Source organism: Podarcis melisellensis (genome assembly GCF_964234715.1).
Source record: "Podarcis melisellensis genome assembly, chromosome: 10".
NCBI classification, from domain to species: Eukaryota; Metazoa; Chordata; class Lepidosauria; order Squamata; family Lacertidae; genus Podarcis; species Podarcis melisellensis.
In genome coordinates, this window is record NC_138542.1 from 4145969 (window position 1) to 4165873 (window position 19905).

Sequence of the window (19905 nt, forward strand, 5' to 3'; positions counted from 1 at the left end):
CTTTCTTTCTTTCTTTCTTTCTTTCTTTCTTTCTTTCTTTCTTTCTTTCTTTCTTTCTTTCTTTCTTTCTACTATTCTGTAGGAGTGGCAGTGTCAGTGGATTAACACTGAGGTTGATCCGAACATCCGTCATTGAGATGTTGGAAACCTTGTCCGATGATGATTTTGTGAATGTTGTTTCAGTGAGTATCTCTCTCCTTCTCTTAAATCACAAACAGTGCCCTGGAGAGCTACTTTCAAAGCTGTTCAGAGCTTAATCTGAATATTAAAATTAAGAGTTCTTGTTATATCAATACTATACAATGCTGTTGTTACAGATCTGCTGGAGGGGTCTAGAGCCCTGTTGAGTTCCTTTTTGTGGTATCACTTTCAATTATGGAGGCCTGAGGATGTGGACAAGGCTCTCGGAAGGGTGCAGCCAACCTTTCGTCTTTGTTGCTATGAATATCTTGTGGTAGGGGTGGGTCAGATATGTGATAATTTATTACTTGTGGCAGGGGGTGGTGCCTGCTTCTTTGAAGAGGCGGTGGTATATTCACTCATTAAGAAGCCTTTCTTAGAGCTGGAGGTTTGTGGCAAGTACCACCCACTCATGAGTATCTCCTTTCTGAGCAAGGTGCTTGAGAGGGTGATAGCTCAGCAAGTCCAATGGCATGTGGATTACTTAGACGTTTTTCAGTCTGGTTTTTGTTTTAGCACTGAGATAGCCTTGTATATCCAGATAGATGACTTCTGTTGGGAGAGGGCCAGAGGAGCCTGATGATTCTCCTAAATCTCTTGATGGCTTTTGACATCACTGTCAGGGCTGGAGTCAGATTCAGGTCAGTAAGCAAGAAGCAGAGTTTGAACTCTTTATTAAAGGAACGCTGCCCATTAAGTCTTGCCCCTTTGGAGCAGTTGCAAGGACTGACGGTCCCCACCCTCAACCCCCTCTCAGGCTCCTCCTCTGCCAGATGTTTCCCAAGCAGTCTCAAACTGTGTCTGGGCATCTCTAATCTCTGTTCTGCTCTACACATCACTCTGTGTGTCCTTGGACACAAGTGGGGAGGAGAGCTTATCACAGGAGGAGAGGCAAGCTCCCTGTTTTCTTCTGCGGCCTCCTGACCCTCCTCTTCTGTTTCAGCCTTTGTATTGGAACTGCTCTGTGTCACAGGTTCTACCTGTTCACTAAATCCTGTTGCCCCTTCTGCAACCAACAACTCCTCCCACTCTTCTGCTTCTGACCGCTCTTTGGTGTCCCACCACCAATCCCCCAGGCTCTGAGCCTTCCTCCTTTGTGGTTTCCCTTAGAGGTTTCCCAGCTGGTGCCTCCCATACCTGCTCGTTGTCCAGGCAATCTCTGACATCATTGACCATGACATGATATCCTGCTGGATCACCTCTGTTGTATTAAGAACTGAAGGAATAGTGATACTGCTGCTATCTGTGGGATTAATTCCAAAAAGTAGCATTTGCAGACTTCTGCTTGATCCCATGGCATTTGTGTTATGCAGTCCTGCAGACTTCCATTTTTGTTCCTCATTAACTTTATGAAACTTCGGGGGAGGTATGGAGCAACGTGTCAACAGCTGTTGTTGTTGTTGCCAGTTATCTGACATTGGTAGAGCTCTGTCACTAGATAAATGGCTTCAGTGGCATCGAGTGCTTTTAATCACCTCCTAGTTAGGAATAAACTTGCTACAAATTGTCCCATTTTCTGATAATTGCCTGTTTAGATTATTGCAATGCACTTCATGTTGGGATGTCCTTGGAAATGGCCTGGAAGCTAAAATTAATCTAGAACACAACTGCCAGAATGTTGACTGGGGTAGCTTGTAGGGACCATATAACACTGATGCAGCAATATCTCCATTGACTGCCTATTAAGGTACTAGTGTTAAGCTATAAAGGCTAAATGACTCAAGTCCACAGTATCTGAAGGAACAAATCAGCCTGCCTGGGTTCCTTTGCATTATCCCACCTACAAGGGAAATCCCGGGGGGGGGGGGAGAGTGAGTATGCTGATCATGGAATGCAATTCATCTGGAAATATGTCTGGTGCCAATGCTTTTGGCAAAGACTTGTTTGTTTCCCCGTGCATTTATGGGATGTTAACTACTGCTGCAATTAGAAGCCAAGGGAGGCTCCATGAGTGTTTTAAAGTCTGAAGTTTAACGTTGTGTTTTATTTGCTCTTAATTGCTTTGGATTGTTAATTGTTTTTAACTATGTTGTAATCCTTCCTGGGATCGTTTGATAAATGGTGGGCTAAAAATATATTTCAGAAATATAGATGAGACATCTGTAGAAAGGTTGAGGGAAGGCAAAATACATCCATCAAGTGTGGCACATACCTGATTAATGGAGATCAAATCCAGATGTTCTTTTCTGGATTGTGTGGATTGTATAAAATTTATTGCCAGAGGCAGCCAGAGGTAAGACCCATCTACCCTTCACACTGTGTGAAGTACATTGTTTTTTAAGCAAATTATGGCAGCAAGATTCATTTCCAGGGTACTTTGAGGTGTCTCTTGAGTGCTTTTCACACAGAAGAATGACTGGCAAGGGCTGTCCAGTTTGGTGAATCTCCCGAGCTTTTGATGCTAATGATGATTAATATAACTATAGAACTAGTAATGAGAATGGTGCTTTAAGAGTAACATTAAAAAGACAGGTTTATGCCTTAAAGAACAGTGTTAGAATTATTTTTAGATATTTCTTCGTTTGTTTATTTGCTACCCTGGGCTGCTTTGGGAGGAAGGATGGGATATAAATTTAATAAAGAAATAAATAATGCCCAAAAGCATATATTAGAGGAAAGTGTACATAAAAATGCATACATTGATAAAACTAACATGCAAAAGGCATTACAGTCATACCTCATGTTACGTTTGCTTCATGTTATGTTCTTTCAGGTTACGTCCCACGGCGACCTGGAAGTACCAGAAAGGGTTACTTCCGGGTTTTGCCGCTCGTGCATGCACAGAAGTGCAAAATGACATCACACGTATGCGCAGAAGCAGTGAATCACAACCTATGCGTGCGCAGATGTGTCGCTGCAGGTTGCGCTCTTTTCATGTTGCGAATGGGCCTCCAGAATGGATCCCGTTCGCAACCAGAGGTACCATTGTATATTAAGACAAACTGTTCGTAAAAATGTGTATATTCAAAACTGCACATAAAAATATGTCTATTAGGAAACGTTTGCACCCAAGTGCTGATTAATTTTCATGAGGCTTTTTTTTTTTAAAGAATGCTGTGGAAATGTGAACAACTGAATTTAAGAAAGAATAAATTATGATAGAAACCAGAATTAATGGCTTCAGTTTTTGCTGTTTGCAAACATTTATAGCTCTGTTTCTGCTTTGAATGGTTTTCTTCATGAACATTGCCGTTGAATACTTCAAGGCAACCTACCTGGGTCCTTTCTCGGGATCTTTTCTTCATGAACATTGAGGAAAAGAAATTGGCTCCCTTGTCCTAGTGGAGTTTTAAGACTCTTGGAATACATTTTACATGACTCCATGGAGTGAAAATGTGACATGCTGTACATGAACATGTGTTTTTGTCGTTGACTTTGAGGCAGATGCTTCTTCCAATGAATACATAGCTATGGGATTCAGCGATACTTTTGTCTCAAAGAATTAAACCAAGAGAGAATAAAAACTGACAGAGAGGTGCCCAACCATGGCAGCTTTTGTGGTGGTTTTACACACGTGCCTCTAAATAGGATGCTATCGCCTCATAAACAGCTTGGGAAACATTGTATGCTGACAATTTAATTTACATAATACGTAGCTTTAAACTTGCATAGCTACATAAATATTATATGATATTTGATTGGAGTAGTCATGGGTGACTAGATTTCAGTGGAAATCTCCCCTCTCTGCGCTCTTTCCACAGCAAGACATGGAAATGCAGAACTTGACGGTGCCAGGAGGCCCACTTCAGGCCATTGCAACTAAAATAGAATAGCTTTGGCTGAGTCATTTTGGTTGCAGGGTAGTTTTTATTTTTATTTTGCTGCTTTGACTGGGGAAAATTCAACATAATCCAGTGCAAGAGCAGGCAAACGTCTTCAGCCTTCAGTTATTATATTTACTTCATATATATAATTTACATGGCAAAAGCCTTCCAGACCGCTTCCCCACTCTCCCCTCCCAACTGATTAATTGCTATAACCAAATGTAATATTAATAAAACAGCATTAATGAAAGTAACTTTCATTGCTTTGGGCACAGAAATGTATGCAACAGCGCAAACAAGACCATCAGCTGAACTCAAAATTGGCACAGCAGAAGCAGTTCTTTCTGTTGAATATCCAGCTGCCAAACTATAAAAGGCTGAGTTTAGGAAGCCCTCTTCAGATGGATGCTCTAGAAACGGAGCACAACTGCTAAGACAGGCATAGGCAAACTCGGCCCTCCAGATGTTTTGGGACTACAACTCCCATCATCACTGACCTCTGGTCCTGTTAGCTATGGATGTTGGGAGTTGTAGTCCCATAACATTTGGAGGGCCGAGTTTGCCTATGCCTGTGCTAAGAAGACCAGAGGCAGATTTAGCCTCCACCAGTTCGATCACACTGGGCCTTGGGAGATGCCACAGGGGCACCACAACTGTGATTTAGCATAGAGTGCAAGAAGCAGTGGGCATGCCAAATTTTGGCATCATACAGGGCACCACTGAAATTTGAGACCCCGAGGTCCACCACTGAGAAGCTCTGCCCACTGTCAATATATCTCCGTTGCTGACTAGGAAGGTTTTCTGACAAGCCGGAGAGCTAAAGGAGGAAACTGATCAGAAAACGGGATAAAGCTTGAGATAGGAACAGAACCTTTTATGCCTGGTGGGTGTGGTAGAAAATTGACACCTGGCATTTCAGAAGAGCATGGCTTTTAAACATGGTAGGCGGAGCAAATGGCAAGCAGAAAATGATCTTCCCTACTGATCCCATTCAGGTTTCTTGACTTGCTCCACCCCAGCTTCAGAATTTCACCAGGCATTTGCCCACACACTTTCAGATCTACTTTTGCAACTGTAAGGAATAGAATCAGAAACCAGAATACAAAATGTCCGTTCCTTGTGCTGCTTGTGAATGGCACACCTTGTCTTTAAACTGACCTTTTTTTCCTGGTACAGTGCCCAGGAAGACTGATCTCAACTGCCAGGTATTGTGTTGTTTCTGAGGTGCCTATGCTGTTCACAACCAACATGCTTGCATGCTTTGTGCTCTATAGGCCTAAAACAGGGCACTCCAGTATCGGGACCCAGATGCCCCTCACTCTGTACTGCTGTTGCAGCTTTGCCAGAAGCAGGCAGACCACTTTTGGCTGTGTGGCAGCACCTCTCCTACAGATGGCCATGGGGTGGTATCATTGCAGCTTCCAACTTGGCAGGGGCCAGGCGTCGTTAGGGGCCAGTAGGGCTCCCACCTATGAGGTTGCAGATGTAGTCCTGACTAGAGATGCCAACTTCTTAAAAAAGATTGTGAGGGCCTGACGTTATGTCCTCATGTCATACACGTGACATTGTTAAGCAATGGGGTCCAAGCCCAATGTGGCAGCGGCGTGGCTCCAGTGGCTGGCAGCCCCTGTCCTCCCCCTCCTGTGCAAGGGAAAGACAGGGGAAGCTGCCCCCGGCCAGTGGTAGCAGCAGCAGGAGCTACCAACCACTGAGCTACACTGAGAGCCAGTGTGGTGTAGTGGTTAAGAGCAGTAGACTCATAATCTGGTGAACCGGGTTCGATTCCCCGCTCCTCCACATGCAGCTGCTGGGTGACCTTGGGCCAGTCACACTTCTCTGAAGTCTCTCAGCCTCTCACAGAGTGTTTGTTGTGGGGAGGAACGGAAAGGAGAATGTTAGCCACTTTGAGAATCCTTCGGGTAGTGATAAGTAAAGGTAAAGGTAAAGATACCCCTGCCCGTACGGGCCAGTCGTGTCCGACTCTAGGGTTGCGCGCTCATCTCGCTCAAGAGGCCGGGAGCCGTTGCCGTCCGCAGACACTTCCGGGTCACGTGGCCAGCGTGACGAAGCTGCATCTGGTGAGCCAGCACCAGCGCCGCACACGGAAACACTGTTTACCTTCCCGCTATAAAGCGGTCCCTATTTATCTACTTGCACTTAGGGGTGCTTTCGAACTGCTAGTGATAAGGCAAGATATCAAATCCAAACTCCTCCTCCTCCTCCTCCTCTTCTTCTTCTTCTGCAGCTTCAGTATTGGTTTCCTCTTCCTTCTGCTGCTGCATCACCAGCGAGGGGCTGCTTCCCCTGTGCCTCCCCCATGCGGAGGAGGAGAAGCCGCTGGCCGCCAAAGCTTTGCTGTTCCCTCCTCTGCCCAATGAACTTTGGGGGGCTGCCCCCTAAAAAAGCATTGGGGGCCAAAGTGCCTCGGTCCCTAGGAGTTGGTGCCTATAGCCCTGGCCCCTCAGTGACTTATTGTTTTGTCACAGAATGCATTTTGTCTATCCCTGTTGTCCTGCTGAACTAGTCTCCAGAACACCAGCCCCAACACTTAATATGTGGAAACCCAATTTGTGCTTGCACTCACCCACCCACCCACCCAGCTTCTAACGAAAAGGATGTCACAAGTAGCAGCCTTCCAAATAGGGAATTTGACATTTGTACTTGCATTGAGTCACAGAATGTATGCAATCCTGGTCATAGTGCGAATTGTTAATCTAAATAATAAAATGCACCAGAAATGAGATATGAAGTCTACTTATATTCCATCCTTTTAACAAATATAACCTTGATGATCGTGCTAGTACCTGACTGACTGGGATTTCCACATATCCTTCATTTCATAAGTGATGGCGATTTAATCAGCCATGCCAGGTTTAGTCAAAATTCCCAGGGAATGGGTTTGGGGTTGCGGTGGGAGTCGTAGGTGCTTTAATCACTTTAGTCATTTTTTTATGGAGTCCTTGCAATTTATTTCCTGGGAGGAAAGGGCTGCAGGAGGTATTTAAGCCATGTAAAGACTGTCAGGGATTAATATGTTCTAATTTCCCATGGAATTTGCATTTCTGCTATCTGAAGTGGTGTGCTTTGTTACCGAAAGGGAACCTGCTGTTTAAAAGAGCTTAAATGTGTGCGCAATACAGCTGTTTCCCCACTAATCCAGTTATATGCTTTGATAGCTGTAAGTGGTAGATGATAGGGGTTGCAATTCAATCCCAGCATGCTATGATTTAGAGACTTGGTTTCTCATGTTGACAGAGAGAGTATAATTTGTTTATGATTGTGGGTAGGCTGTGGTTTCCAGAGAAATGAACTTCACGTTTAAGCCTGCAAGGCACATGGGAGATGTTGGTGGAGATGGGGGAGTCAGCATCATAGAAAGAGCACTGTGGACAAATTAAAGGTCTTAAGCTCATGGTCTGTTTAAGATGCAAAGTCGCCTTCGCAGTTTGGGATCCTGAAATAAAGATACATTGCTCTGGAGAGGAAACTTGTTTGATTTAGGGAAACTGAAAATGCATTGCTGTGAGTGGCGTCAGGTGTTAACTTGGCAAGGGAGCGGGCAAAGGAGCCGCAAGTTCTGATTTTGTGGCACTTTTGTGTAACATTAAAAATTGAGCTTGCATGAGGAAGATGTGCAGTTTCTGGAGAATCAGTTTTCTGAAGAATCAGTTTGGATATCTCCTCCTGCAGGCACCTCTTCAGACATTGCACCGGGCATGCAGGACAGGGGTCAGCAACCTTTTTCAGCCATGGGCCGGTTCACCATCCCTCAAACCATTTGGTGGGCTGGACTATATTTTTTTTTGGGGGGGGGGGGGAATGAACGAATTCCTATGCCCCCAAAATAACCCAGAGATGCATTTTAAATAAAAGTACACATCTACTCATGTAAAAACATGCTGATTCCCGGACCGTCCACGGGCCCGATTGAGAAGGCTCTTGGGCCGCATCTGGCCCCCAGGCCTTAGGTTGCCTACCCCTGATGTAGGAAGTGCAACCTACTCAGTCTTCCTATTTCTCCACCACAAAGAATTGCCCAAAGTCACTATCAGCTGTGCCTGCTTTACTCTGTATATAAAAATGCTTTGGGAAGGTGGTGTTTGGCTGATTGTGCATACTATTCCAATCTGACAAGTTGGCTTGGAGTTCCAAAAGAAAAGTAAAGGCCTGTGTGTGTGTGTGTGTGTGTGTGTGTGTGTGTGTGTGAGACTAATATTCCATTAGGGATTCTATGGGTTCTATGCAGTTTCTTTTTAAGGTAAAGGTAAAGGTACCCCTGCCCATACGGGCCAGTCTTGACAGACTCTGGGGTTGTGCGCCCATCTCACTTAAGAGGCCAGGGGCCAGCGCTGTCCGGAGACACTTCCGGGTCACGTGGCCAGCGTGACATCGCTGCTCTGGCGAGCCAGAGCCGCACACGGAAACGCCGTTTACCTTCCCGCTGGTAAGCGGTCCCTATTTATCTACTTGCACCCGGAGGTGCTTTCGAACTGCTAGGTTGGCAGGCGCTAGGACCGAGCAGCGGGAGCGCACCCCGCCGCAGGGATTCGAACCGCTGACCTTTCAATCGGCAAGTCCTAGGGATTCTGGTCACAATTTTCAGCCACCAAGGTGGGAATAGATGTCATGGGTTGAGATTGCTTTCTGCAGGGAGTGTGTCCTAGGAGATCTGTCCTTCTTCCATCAGAGGTAAGGAACAAGAGCATTGTGGTTGTAGCCCTTGTCTCCTAGCTTCACCGACCCACCTACCTGGGGAAGGCTCCTCCTTCAATCCTCTGGGTTGATCTAGAGTTGAGCTAAAATGTCTCAGAAGGTTTTTTCTGAGGTCACTTTGCAGAACGTTCTTCAAAATATCCTCCACCATTTTTCACTTGGCTGGATCCAGCAGAGTTCTTTTTCATGATGGTTCAATGATTTGGATTGCCTGTTAGAGTCTGAATTGCAGTGGGCGCACTTTCCCCTTCTGTTCTCCAAAGGGACTTTGACAAATAGTAGCACTATCTGGCTGCTTCAGTCCATACAGGCTTTTAGAAATACTGGTAGCATTCTGCCTTAGCTCCTTTTAAGAATTAACCCTTAAATCCTATTACTGAACACACAGCACAGACAAAGGAAAATGCCAAAGCTGGATTTAGTTACAAGGGAAAGCCGCTTGGAATTAAGATCTATTTCACCACTGCTCATTTATTATGTATGGATACATCTGGGTCACCGAGCTGCTTTAGCCGCGGCGGTAAGAGCAAGACAGCAACAACCCTTGGTAGATTGAAAACTCGGCTGCAGCAAAATCTGATTAGGCTGGCAACACGCTGGCAATATAATTTCAAATTTCTTTCTTCCCAGAGATGTAGCAATATGCTCCTTTTGAATTACTTTAAAGAGACAGGATTTCCTCCTGTTTCGATGACATCTGCTGGAAGGCATTTACACACCAAAGCACAATTTGCTTCCCTTATTCAGCTATTCTAGATGGCCTCTGAAACCCTAGATTTTCTGCATCATGAAGACTTTAGAATGGGATTGTTATGCTGTACTGGTGTCCAGTTCTCCTGATGCTGTAGGAACATTACAAGCAAATATTTTGCATATAGAGATGCTCAAGGATTTATTTTTTTTACTACTTATTTCAAAGTGAATCAAACTGATCCTCACACCCCACAGTGATGTTTAAACCAAAGCATAACAGCCCCTCAAAAAATGCACAAAATGCCTAAAACTCTGCAAATTTCAAGAAAATACATTTTAAAATATACTAAAATTAATTTAAAAAACATAAAATGCAGCAAAATGTGGACTGCACATCTATTAGTGCGGTATTTTGTTTGACTTTTAAAAAATGACAGCCTTTTCCAGCTGCATAAAAATGTAACTGTCTTTTCTAGTTGCATTTGAACCTTTTATTTTTATGTTCTTAGCTGTGGCTTCCTGTTTCCTGTGTGCCAGGGGATGGACGCCTCTCCCAACACCTTGGAGACAGACAGAGATAAACAGAAAATGGTGCGGGAATAGCATTTTCTGCATTCTCTTTGATTGGAAAAGGAACCTGGCTCTCACCCGGAGTTTGCCTGGTGGTCTGACACTCACTTCCCCATGGCATGCAAGGGCAGGCAAAGGCACTGGGCGCATGGAGCACTCCGGCTGCCGCAACCCCCCGATCCTGTTCCTGGAAACACAGGTTACCCTGCTAATTGGGTTGTTGTTGCTTTTAAAAAACTGAGTAAAGTACAGGCGCGTGCTAGAAATGATGAGATAAGAAACTGCAAAAACGAACCCAGCTACAAGGATTTAAAAGGTTTGGATTGGGAGGAAGAAGGGGAGTCCATGGTTTGCTTATATCCAAGTTTTTCTCTGCATTTATGATATCGCATCCCTCCCTGGAATGCAAGTTTTAAAAAACAATTACACTGTACAAGTGAGGAGGGAAGAAACTGCTTCTCCCAAGGCATGATGGGAGCCATCAACAGTTGTAGGAATGAACCCCCTGCCCCATGACATATAATTCTTATTTTTCAAAAAGTGAACTATTCACGTGGAGGAACCCTAAAAGGCCATTAACTTGGTCTAACTCATTCTTGAATTGCCCCCCTTTAAAAATCAAATCCCCCCCCCCGTGGGGCATGTGCCCCACATTGGGAACCACCGATATACCATAATATATGTACAAGAAAACACCATGGGGAAAACCTGTCACATGCAGGAAAGAAATATTATAAATCACCTAATATACCAACACAAATGAAATCAAAAGAGTGTAGCTATTGTATAAGGGATTATTATATCCAAATGGAATGGAAAAATGTAGAAGACTGAAGTCATCAAAACTAGTGTTGTGACGTGGGGTTTGTGATTTCAGCTCTCTTGGCATAATATGCTGGAGACAGTTCTCTAGTAACACTTCTTTATTAAAAACAAGACTGAGACTTGAGGAGGGGAGAGCTACATTTATAGGGACAGGGAACTAGCTAGAAAGGATACATTTTGGAGGGAACAATATCAGGCAATCACAGTCCTGCCTTTTGGAGGAAACCAATAAGACTCTGGAACCAAAAGGCAGATACTTTACCCTAATGCAAATACAGACAATAATAATACAGATATAAAATCCTTTGACTCAATACACAACACCCCTCCCACTGCCTTTTGGTTCCAGAGGGTACAGCTACTATTGGTTCATTTAAGCTGCTGTATTTGGATCCTCTGTCTTATTGGTTTCCTCCAAAAGGCAGGACTGTGATTGCCTGATATTGTTCCCTCCAAAATGTATCCTTTCTAGCTTGTTCCCTGTCCCTATAAATGTAGCTCTCCCCTCCTCAGGCCCCTGTCTTGTTTGCTTGAATAAAGAAGCGTTACTAGAGAACTGTCTCCAGCATATTATGTCAAGAGAGCTGAAATCACAAACCCCACGTCACAACAACTGGCGACGAAGGTGGGATCCGGAATGCTAACATCTAGCACATGGGGAGGACAGTTTGATTAAATTCTATAATTTGACATTGGAATAATTAGCATTAATAATTGTATTAATCGGATAAAACTGGTATTGTTAAGTATTGTTAAGCCTATCATTAGAGGCTGCTTTTGGAACAACATACTTAACAAAAAAATTAAAAAATCACTATTGGGAGATCAAGAGACCGAAAGGGTTTCGTTTTGTGCATCCCCACTACATTGCCGTCACGGGACATTTGTTGGTTGAATCTCCTTTATGATTTTCATTATGGTAGCAGTGACCCAGACCCGCACTGAGCGGGGTTGCTCACTACATGGTCTGATTCATGTGGGCAAAAGATTACCAGGAATGGCATGTGTGGGACCAAACACAACAGTCCAGATAATATAAATGGGGCAAAGTCATATGATGGAAACCTAGATGCCTTGCCTCCTAATCTCAGATATTGTTCTGTCTAGTTTCTTTGTCGTCTACACATGTTCAAATGCACTGTTGTATTATTATTCCTTCCCCTATTGCTGGAAAATAGGATCTGGGACTGAGTCCAGATAATCTCAAGATTCAAAATACACCCTAAGTAAAAAGGAAATAAAAATGTTCCCTTAGAACAGTGCTTTGGGATAGCATACTTATTTTACTATATTGCCACCTAGTGTCTGAAGCTAGAAAAGCAATGATTCTGTAAGTATCATAGGGCTAATAGGCAAATACTAATTTGTTAATTGAATTTTATCATGTTTTCCCTAATAAAGGTTGTGTAGCACTAGAGCATTAAGGCCTCCTCTCTCCCAAATTGCTTTGATATATGTGAATCACTCAGTTTAAAGAGGATCTCCATATGAGAAGGAACAAAATCAATAACAGCATCTCATTTGTTACTTCAATAACATCTTATCTAGGTAAAGGTAAAGGGACCCCTGACCATTAGGTCCAGTCGTGGACGACTCTGGGGTTGCGACACTCATCTCGCTTTATTGGCTGAGGGAGCTGGCATACAGCTTCCGGGTCATGTGGCCAGCATGACTAAGCTGCTTATGGCGAACCAGAGCAGCGCACGGAAACGCCGTTTACCTTCCCACCGGAGCGGTGCCTATTTATCTACTTGCACTTTGACGTGCTTTCAAACTGCTAGGTTGGCAGGAGCAGGGACCGAGCAACAGGAGCTCACCTGACGCGGGGATTCGAACCACCGACCTTCTGATCGGCAAGCTCAAGAGGCTCAGTGGTTTAGACCACAGCGCCACCTGCGTCCCTAACATCTTGTATACATAGAGATTATTGGCTGGATCACTACTGTAAAGCTGGCCGGTTTCTAGTCTGAATGCGTTATTAGTTTTATTGGAAAACTATGTTTATTGACAGACAGCTCTTGTAAGGATGTGTGGTATTATGCTTTGTGTGTGGTATAGGGGTTAGATAGCTTCATTGCAAGCTGCATTATTTGATGGTGAGAAAAGTTGTTTATTTTTTAAAAAAGGGGTGTTGAATGACTCAGTTCATAGAAACAGATGTACAGGATAGAGTACTGGCTTTGGGCAAATCTGAATCTCTCTCCCTATCAATATCACAGGATTTCCTCAATCCATGTATGTCATATTTTGCTCTATGGAGGAAAGCTGTAGTATATAAGTTTTAACACATCTCTTTGTATGTAGTTCTGAATGAGTAAGGATTGGGATGGATGGTGAAGGCAGAGGTGGTGATGATTAACCTTCACCATAAGGACAGGCTGCAACATTTTATTATTCCAGATATAATAAAATACAGGATCTAGCAGTGTGTTGTGACAGTTTATGAATATGTGGCTGGTGAGTTTATTTCTAACCAGACTGAAAGGTTCTGTATGTTTTACTTGGACCCACAAAGACGCCAGAGCCTTCAGTCATTCTCCCCTGTGCAGTCATAATCCCATGGAGGAAGAGAATGATTCCTCCATGACTGTCATGGCCACACCACCCACACATTGGGGAGCTGCTCCACAAAGGGCTCTAAATCATGGGAGAGGGGGTCACCCACAATGTGTAGAACAAGCACTTGTGGGGTGGAAGACCATCAAGGCTGTGACTGGGGAGCGGAGCTGAGTGGTGCAGCTGCCACTCTCTTTCACCATATGGTTGTGGGTCGCATGGAACACACCTGAAGGGGGCTTCCAGCTACTCAACATACACCATACACCACCAGGTTCAGACCAGCTCTTCTACCCTTCTACCATGCACCCAGTAGTCCTTTCTCTTATCATCAGTGGTGATTGGTGTCCATTGGGACTAGGAGAGTAGAAAGTGGGGAGGCCAATGACAGTCTGAGCTGGAGTCAATGAGAGGCAACGTCAACCAATTCTACAAGAGCAAAACTGAAAATAAGGCCGTGGAAATGGAAAGGCAGTGCCGCCTCCTGGACTGATTGTCAGAAGGCAAGCTGGTAGAGGGCAGATCGAGCTTGGTGGCGCATTGCCTCGTGAACCCTAATGGACCAGCCTCCCTGTGTGCCTTAATGTCTTCCCAATTCTGCGCATTGCTGGTGGTTCCTTGCTGGAGGGAGCAAGGCAGCAAGGAGCTTCATACAGTGAAAGCACAGCTATGGAGTCAATCCAATGTTTTCATTGCTGAACTGGCACCACGTTGAGCTCCCTGTTGCCTTGCCCCTCCCCTGCCCCTTCTCAGGGACTGGTAGGGATTTGTGGCATTGGGGATCTCTGCCTGTGCCACCCTGCCAGCACACAGAGCAATAAAGCAATACAACAAGAGGATGAGGATGATGAATTTATTAAATTTCTATACCGCCCTTCATCCGAGGATCACAGGTAGTTTACAGTATAAAACCCCCAAATGCATGACATAGTAACAAACAAAAACCATGCTCCCTCCCAATTAACAGGCCACAGACCACTTAATTAGCCAAAGGTCTGGGAGAAGAGGAGTGTTTTTGCCTGGCGCCTAAAGATGTGGAGCCAAGGCTCCAGGCCAGCCTCCCCGGGGAGACCGTTCCACAGATGATGATGCTATAGACCAACAGCAGTGAAGAAAAAGCACAGATTTTGGACAAATACAAAGACTTCACTTACTGAAGTTCCTAAGTATTTTATGTCCTTTAAAGTTCCTTTTCTGGGCATGAACTAGGAATGGGGGGTGTGTGTATTTGTTCAGTTGATGTAGAGTTCAAGTGAAGCCGACTCCAAACTCTGAAATGTTTGTGTGGATGTCATATTGTTGGCATGGCTTGGGCAGCAAATTATTTTAGTTGTGATATTATTGCTACTAGAGGGAGGACTGGACAGTTTGCAGGGCAGGCCAGAGGCTTTTACACTTGAAGTACTTCTGTGAGCTAAGTAGTGTGTGTGTGTGTGTGTGTGTGTGTGTGTTGCAGTTCACATTAATTAAATATAACCCTGAATTATGTTTCCTCCCTACAGCCATGGTTGTCAATCATTTCCTGACCTTCAGGACCTTGGAAATATCCACTGTGTAACTCGTCCTTGGGGGATAATGTTAACCTGATTGTTTTATCTATTAGAAAACCAGGCTTGTTTTGTCATCTTCACCAGGAATGTCAATCAGCATATTCCAGACTGCTGGGTGATGCTTGGATTTAGTTATAACCCAGCGAAACCTGTTCTACATTGGTTGAATTATGGTTGATTTATTGACACTTGAATCCAAAGAACTGTGCAACAAGTTCACTGAGCCTAAGGAGGATTTAATGTTTTCAGACAATAACACACTCTCCCCCATTGTCAAGAGCAGGTCAGGAATAACTCACAAGGTGTCAGTGAAGTTAACTCTTTATTCAAAGAACAAAACAGCTCAAGCCTAGTGAGCACAGCAACTCTAGATCTTGCCCCAATAAGGCAGCTGTGAGGACTGAAGTTCCCTAAGCCTCCTCCTTCCCCATGTCCTTCCCATGGAATCTGAGACTTCATCAACTTATCTATCTTTGCTCTGCCTTCTTCATACCTCTCCTGGTTCTGGGAGACTAGAGAGGAGGGGAGTTGGTCACAGCAGGAGGGAGAAACCCCCTGCCTTCTTCAGCAGCCTGCCTCATCTCTGCCTCTTTGCCCCCTCCTTCCTCTTCCTGATTCCAGACTGTTCTCTTTCGCAGTGTCTTCCTGCTCACTAAACCCTGTTACCTCTTCGGCTTCTGACACCTCTTCCTAGTCTGCTCTCTCTTCTCCCTCTGGCCACTCATCATTGTCCCACCACCAGTCCAGGCTCTGAGCCTTCTTTCCCTGGGGGTTCCTCCCAGCCAGTCCATGACACCCATGCTGCATGGCAAACGGCTTCTGAAGCTGGGCCATTTTAGTAGCAGTTTGCGACGTGGCATATTTTGGTAAGTTATGTTACATGTTGCAGCACTATGTATACGTGATCTCAAGAAGTCATTTGGGAAGCTGCCAACTTTGATTCAAGAATTCAGAAGTAGTTTGGGATGTAGTAGTTTTTGCTCAGCTCAAAGAGGGGTGGGGTGTAGTCCAAAATCCCATTGGGCTAATGTATTTATATGAACTTACGTTCATTTTTGAATCCTTCCAAAGGACACAGTTGATGGAGATAGATAACTTTGTGTGTTTGTGTGTGACTTTTCTCATCACCATACTCATTCTGAATGCATCCTGGAAGTTACAGCCCTACAGTATACCCTTTATATGCGCTTTATTGAGCAGTTTTTCCTTTGCTCTTTTTCCTTTTTTTTTAGTTCAATGAAAATGCTCAGAATGTCAGTTGCTTCAACCACCTTGTACAAGCTAACGTGAGGAATAAGAAGAAGCTGAAAGAAGCCGTCAATAAAATCTCAGCAAAAGGGATCACCGATTATAAAAAAGGCTTTAGTTACGCCTTTGAACAGCTGCTAAATGTAAGTGTGAGCAATCTGCTCCCTTCATATGGTTCATATGAAGTTCATATGGTTGTACTATGCTGACAGAATGCATTGCTATTCCTGAACAAGAGTTTTCCCCCTTTTCCCCTTGATGGTATTTTGCTAACAGATGTATCCTAGCAGAGGAGTCCCTCTGTTTCCAGTCCATAGTTTCCTTAGGTAATCTGGTGTCTTTTTCTGAAGCAAACGGAAAGTGTGAATGATAAAAAACAAATGTTATTAAGCCATAAAATAAATGTACCTCTGAGACTTGACTGAGCCATAGTTTTCTGATCTCCATATGTGGGTGTTTAAGAACAAACATCTCTCTTTTGCACGTACACATTTGCCATGCAATATATCACTGTATTTCATGTGCATCCACAGCAAACTCACAACACTTTAAATTGTTGTGTAAAGTGTGAAGTTATCTACAGTGGCTCCCCATTTTTCTGTGATGTAGGGCGGTTGTTTCTGTTTGTGCTTCTCTTTCAATAAGTACAAGGCAACATAAATAGGCTTATCCGGGGGTGGGGGGGGGTGAAGAATGAGAATCCTAGTAAGAAAAATTACATTTAAATGAAGGTAATTTACCTACCTTTCCCAACCCCTATATCTCCTTCCCACTTTTCTATCAGTGTGTGGGCTGATGCGATGCTGCTGACTATAATGACATTTCTGCAGCTGCAGTGATTGAAGGAAGGATCAGAAAAAGCAGCCTGTTCTATTTACAGAAGCCATTCACTGCCCTTTTAAGCTGCTGTCCTTCCATTAGATGAGGCTTCATCCTTGTGAGAGGCCCATGAATGTCGAGAACCTGGGCGGGGGCGAGGCGGGCTCATTTTCTGTTCTTAGCGCTTTGTAACTTTCCTGGGCACAATTTGGAGAGTTAGGAAATAATGAAGATGAAGAGGCAGGAGAATTAAGTTCAAAATTGATGATGGATTAGCCCCAAGATGTATTTGTTGTTAACAGTAAGTGCAGCTGCTTCAAAGCAATAAAACAGCAGAAGGAGCTTATGTAAGCAGGAACCAAGGGAGCAAGAACAGCTTGCGCCAGTAGGGATGTCCATGCATGGGCCTTGTCCCACAAAATGTTCAGTAGGAATATGCATGAATAGTTTTGCAGGGACATTAGTGTGAATTAAGATAGTATGTGAACGATAAGCATGTGTAGCTGTTCGTTAAAAAGTGGGGAGGAAACATACGGGAAAATAACTGTGGTCACTTTCAAGGCTCACTAATAGGGAGTGCTGTGTGGTCTGGAAAAATGAAAGTGAGCGCCCATGATGATATAATAAGTGTTACCAACCTTAACAAGAGCAAGACAAATGGTGGCGTCCACATGCATGTTTATGATTTAAGCAAAGCAATACAGCCCTTTCCATTGCCTCTGATAACCAAATTGTTTTAAATAATCCTAAATGCCTGCATTAAACATAAATGCAAAACACCGCAGCTGGCAGTTATTTTTAGTCATCCTAATGTGTTAAAAGAGTTATTTTCTTCTCATCTAGGAGAAAATTGCTTTCAAAATATATAGCTGAGTTAAAATAAGTATTTTTAATAAAGCCATTAAAAGGGTGAGTTTAAAAGGAATAAGGTTGTTTGTGAGTCATTTTGCTACCCACTGCTCCTCCACACATCGACAAAGAAAACCTTCTTTGGAATAATAAACTTTTGCTTTGGCAGTTCAATTTAATTTTTGCAGTGATAACTGGAGGAGGATGTTCTCTCCTAGTCACTTTGTAAGCCTGTTGTAATTTTAAATAAGATAATTTTATAAAGTATCAAGTGCTTCAGCAGAATTTTCTTCTTTAGGATCAATAGCAAATTCTCCGTGCATTAGAGATGTGTACACAGGATTTAAGTTGACATTTCAAATTATTTTCTTAGGATGTGCTTAAGCAACTCTCTTTTAAAACTGCATTACTCTCACTTGAGCTGTAAAGTGCTCAGCACTTTGGATCCTACATGGGGAATAAACTATTGCTACACGGGTGGCGCTGTGGATAAAACCTCAGTGCCTAGGGCTTGCCGATCGCATGGTCGGCGGTTCGAATCCCCGCGGCGGGGTGAGCTCCCGTCTCTCGGTCCCAGCTCCCGCCCACCTAGCAGTTTGAAAGCACCCTTAAGTGCAAGTAGATAAATAGGTACCGCTTTATAGCGGGAAGGTAAACGGTGTTTCCGTGTGCTGTGCTGGTGCTGGCTCGCCAGAGCAGCTTTGTCACGCTGGCCATGTGACCCGGAAGTGTCTGCGGACAGCGCTGGCCCCCGGCCTCTTAAGTGAGATGGGCGCACAACCCTAGAGTCGGACACGACTGGCCCATACGGGCAGGGGTGCCTTTACCTTTACCTATTGTCCACAAGAGGAAAGGAAGAGTTGTGGTTTTCCCATTTTCTCTTGTGTTGAGTAAAGGTTCAAGGCAATTATGCTACTTTTGAAATGGACACCCTACTCAGTAGCATCTGCCTAGGAAAAGATACATAATGACTCATTATTCCTAAACAGTTTATGGAGAAAACAGAAATCTAGTGTTGGATCTCCCAGTAAAATTTAATATTATTAAACTGTTGTGGGTCAACTTTGAACTATGCAGGAATAGAAACCTATGTCTACAGTAGATCCAACAGTAAAGTAAAGGGTCAATACACACTTAGTAAATCATTTTACATGTGCTGATTACATGTGTTGATCACATTCAAAATACTACTTAAATGTATTGTAAATGAACCTAGCCATGTTCTTATGTCCCCAGAAAGGTGATGCCTCCATAAATTACAGCCTAAAATTTACTCAAATCAATGTGATTTGCAGGACAAGTCCCCTTTTTATGGGTTTATGCAGCACAGTTTATGTCAATGCAGAATTCCCCCCTTTTATTTATTTTATATTATCAGACGTCCGAAGTAATATATTTCAGGTTGGAACCTCCATGCATTTTTTATTTCTCCATGAATGTTTTATTTCTGAATCAGAACCATTGTGCTAGCATTCTTAATATAAAGGTTTGGGGTTTCTTTATTCACATTTTTTTGGTAAAGTGATACTTAAATCAAGGATGGGGAACCTGGGGTGCTCCAAGTGTCACTGGAGTCCAGCTCCCATCAGCCCAGCTGCCAAGCCCAGTGATCAGGACTGGTGGGAATAGAAGTCCAGCAACATCTGGAAGCCATAGATAGGTTCCCTACCCCTGATTTAAGTGGAAAATCTTAAATAGCAGATATATTGGTACTAAGCACAAGTTCTTAATTCAGAAGTAGAATTTAATATTTTTCTCGATACTAATGAATTGATAGTCATTTCATTGGTTATCAATAAGTAGCTGGTTTACAATTTTATTTATCTACATTTTTGTCCCTTCCTCTCTGGCTGGCATCTCCCCACTTTTGGGGAGCCAGTGTGGTGTAGTGGTTCAGAGCGGTGGACTCGTAATCTGGTGAACCGGGTTCGATTCCCCGCTCCTCCACCTGCAGCTGCTGGGTGACCTTGGGCTAGTCACACTTCTCTGAAGTCTCTCAGCCTCACTCACCTCACAGAGTGTTTGTTGTGGGGGAGGAAGGGAAAAGGAGATTGTTAGCCGCTTTGAGACTCCTTAGGGTAGTGATAAAGCAGGATATCAAATCCAAACTACTACTACTACTACTACTCTTCTTCTTC

At 43.8% G+C, this 19905-nt stretch overlaps 1 protein-coding gene across 5 annotated transcripts in view; it reads left to right on the forward strand.

Annotated features, from left to right (window-relative positions):
* CACNA2D1 (calcium voltage-gated channel auxiliary subunit alpha2delta 1) overlaps positions 1-19905 on the forward strand; it is a 369792-nt gene that overhangs the window by 266686 nt on the left and 83201 nt on the right. For all 5 annotated transcript variants that reach the window (XM_081927647.1, XM_081927649.1, XM_081927651.1 and 2 more), the window contains exons 10-11: positions 83-182; positions 16084-16242. In XM_081927647.1, coding sequence (XP_081783773.1) covers positions 83-182; positions 16084-16242 — 259 coding nt within the window. The remainder of the gene's footprint in view (positions 1-82; positions 183-16083; positions 16243-19905) is intronic.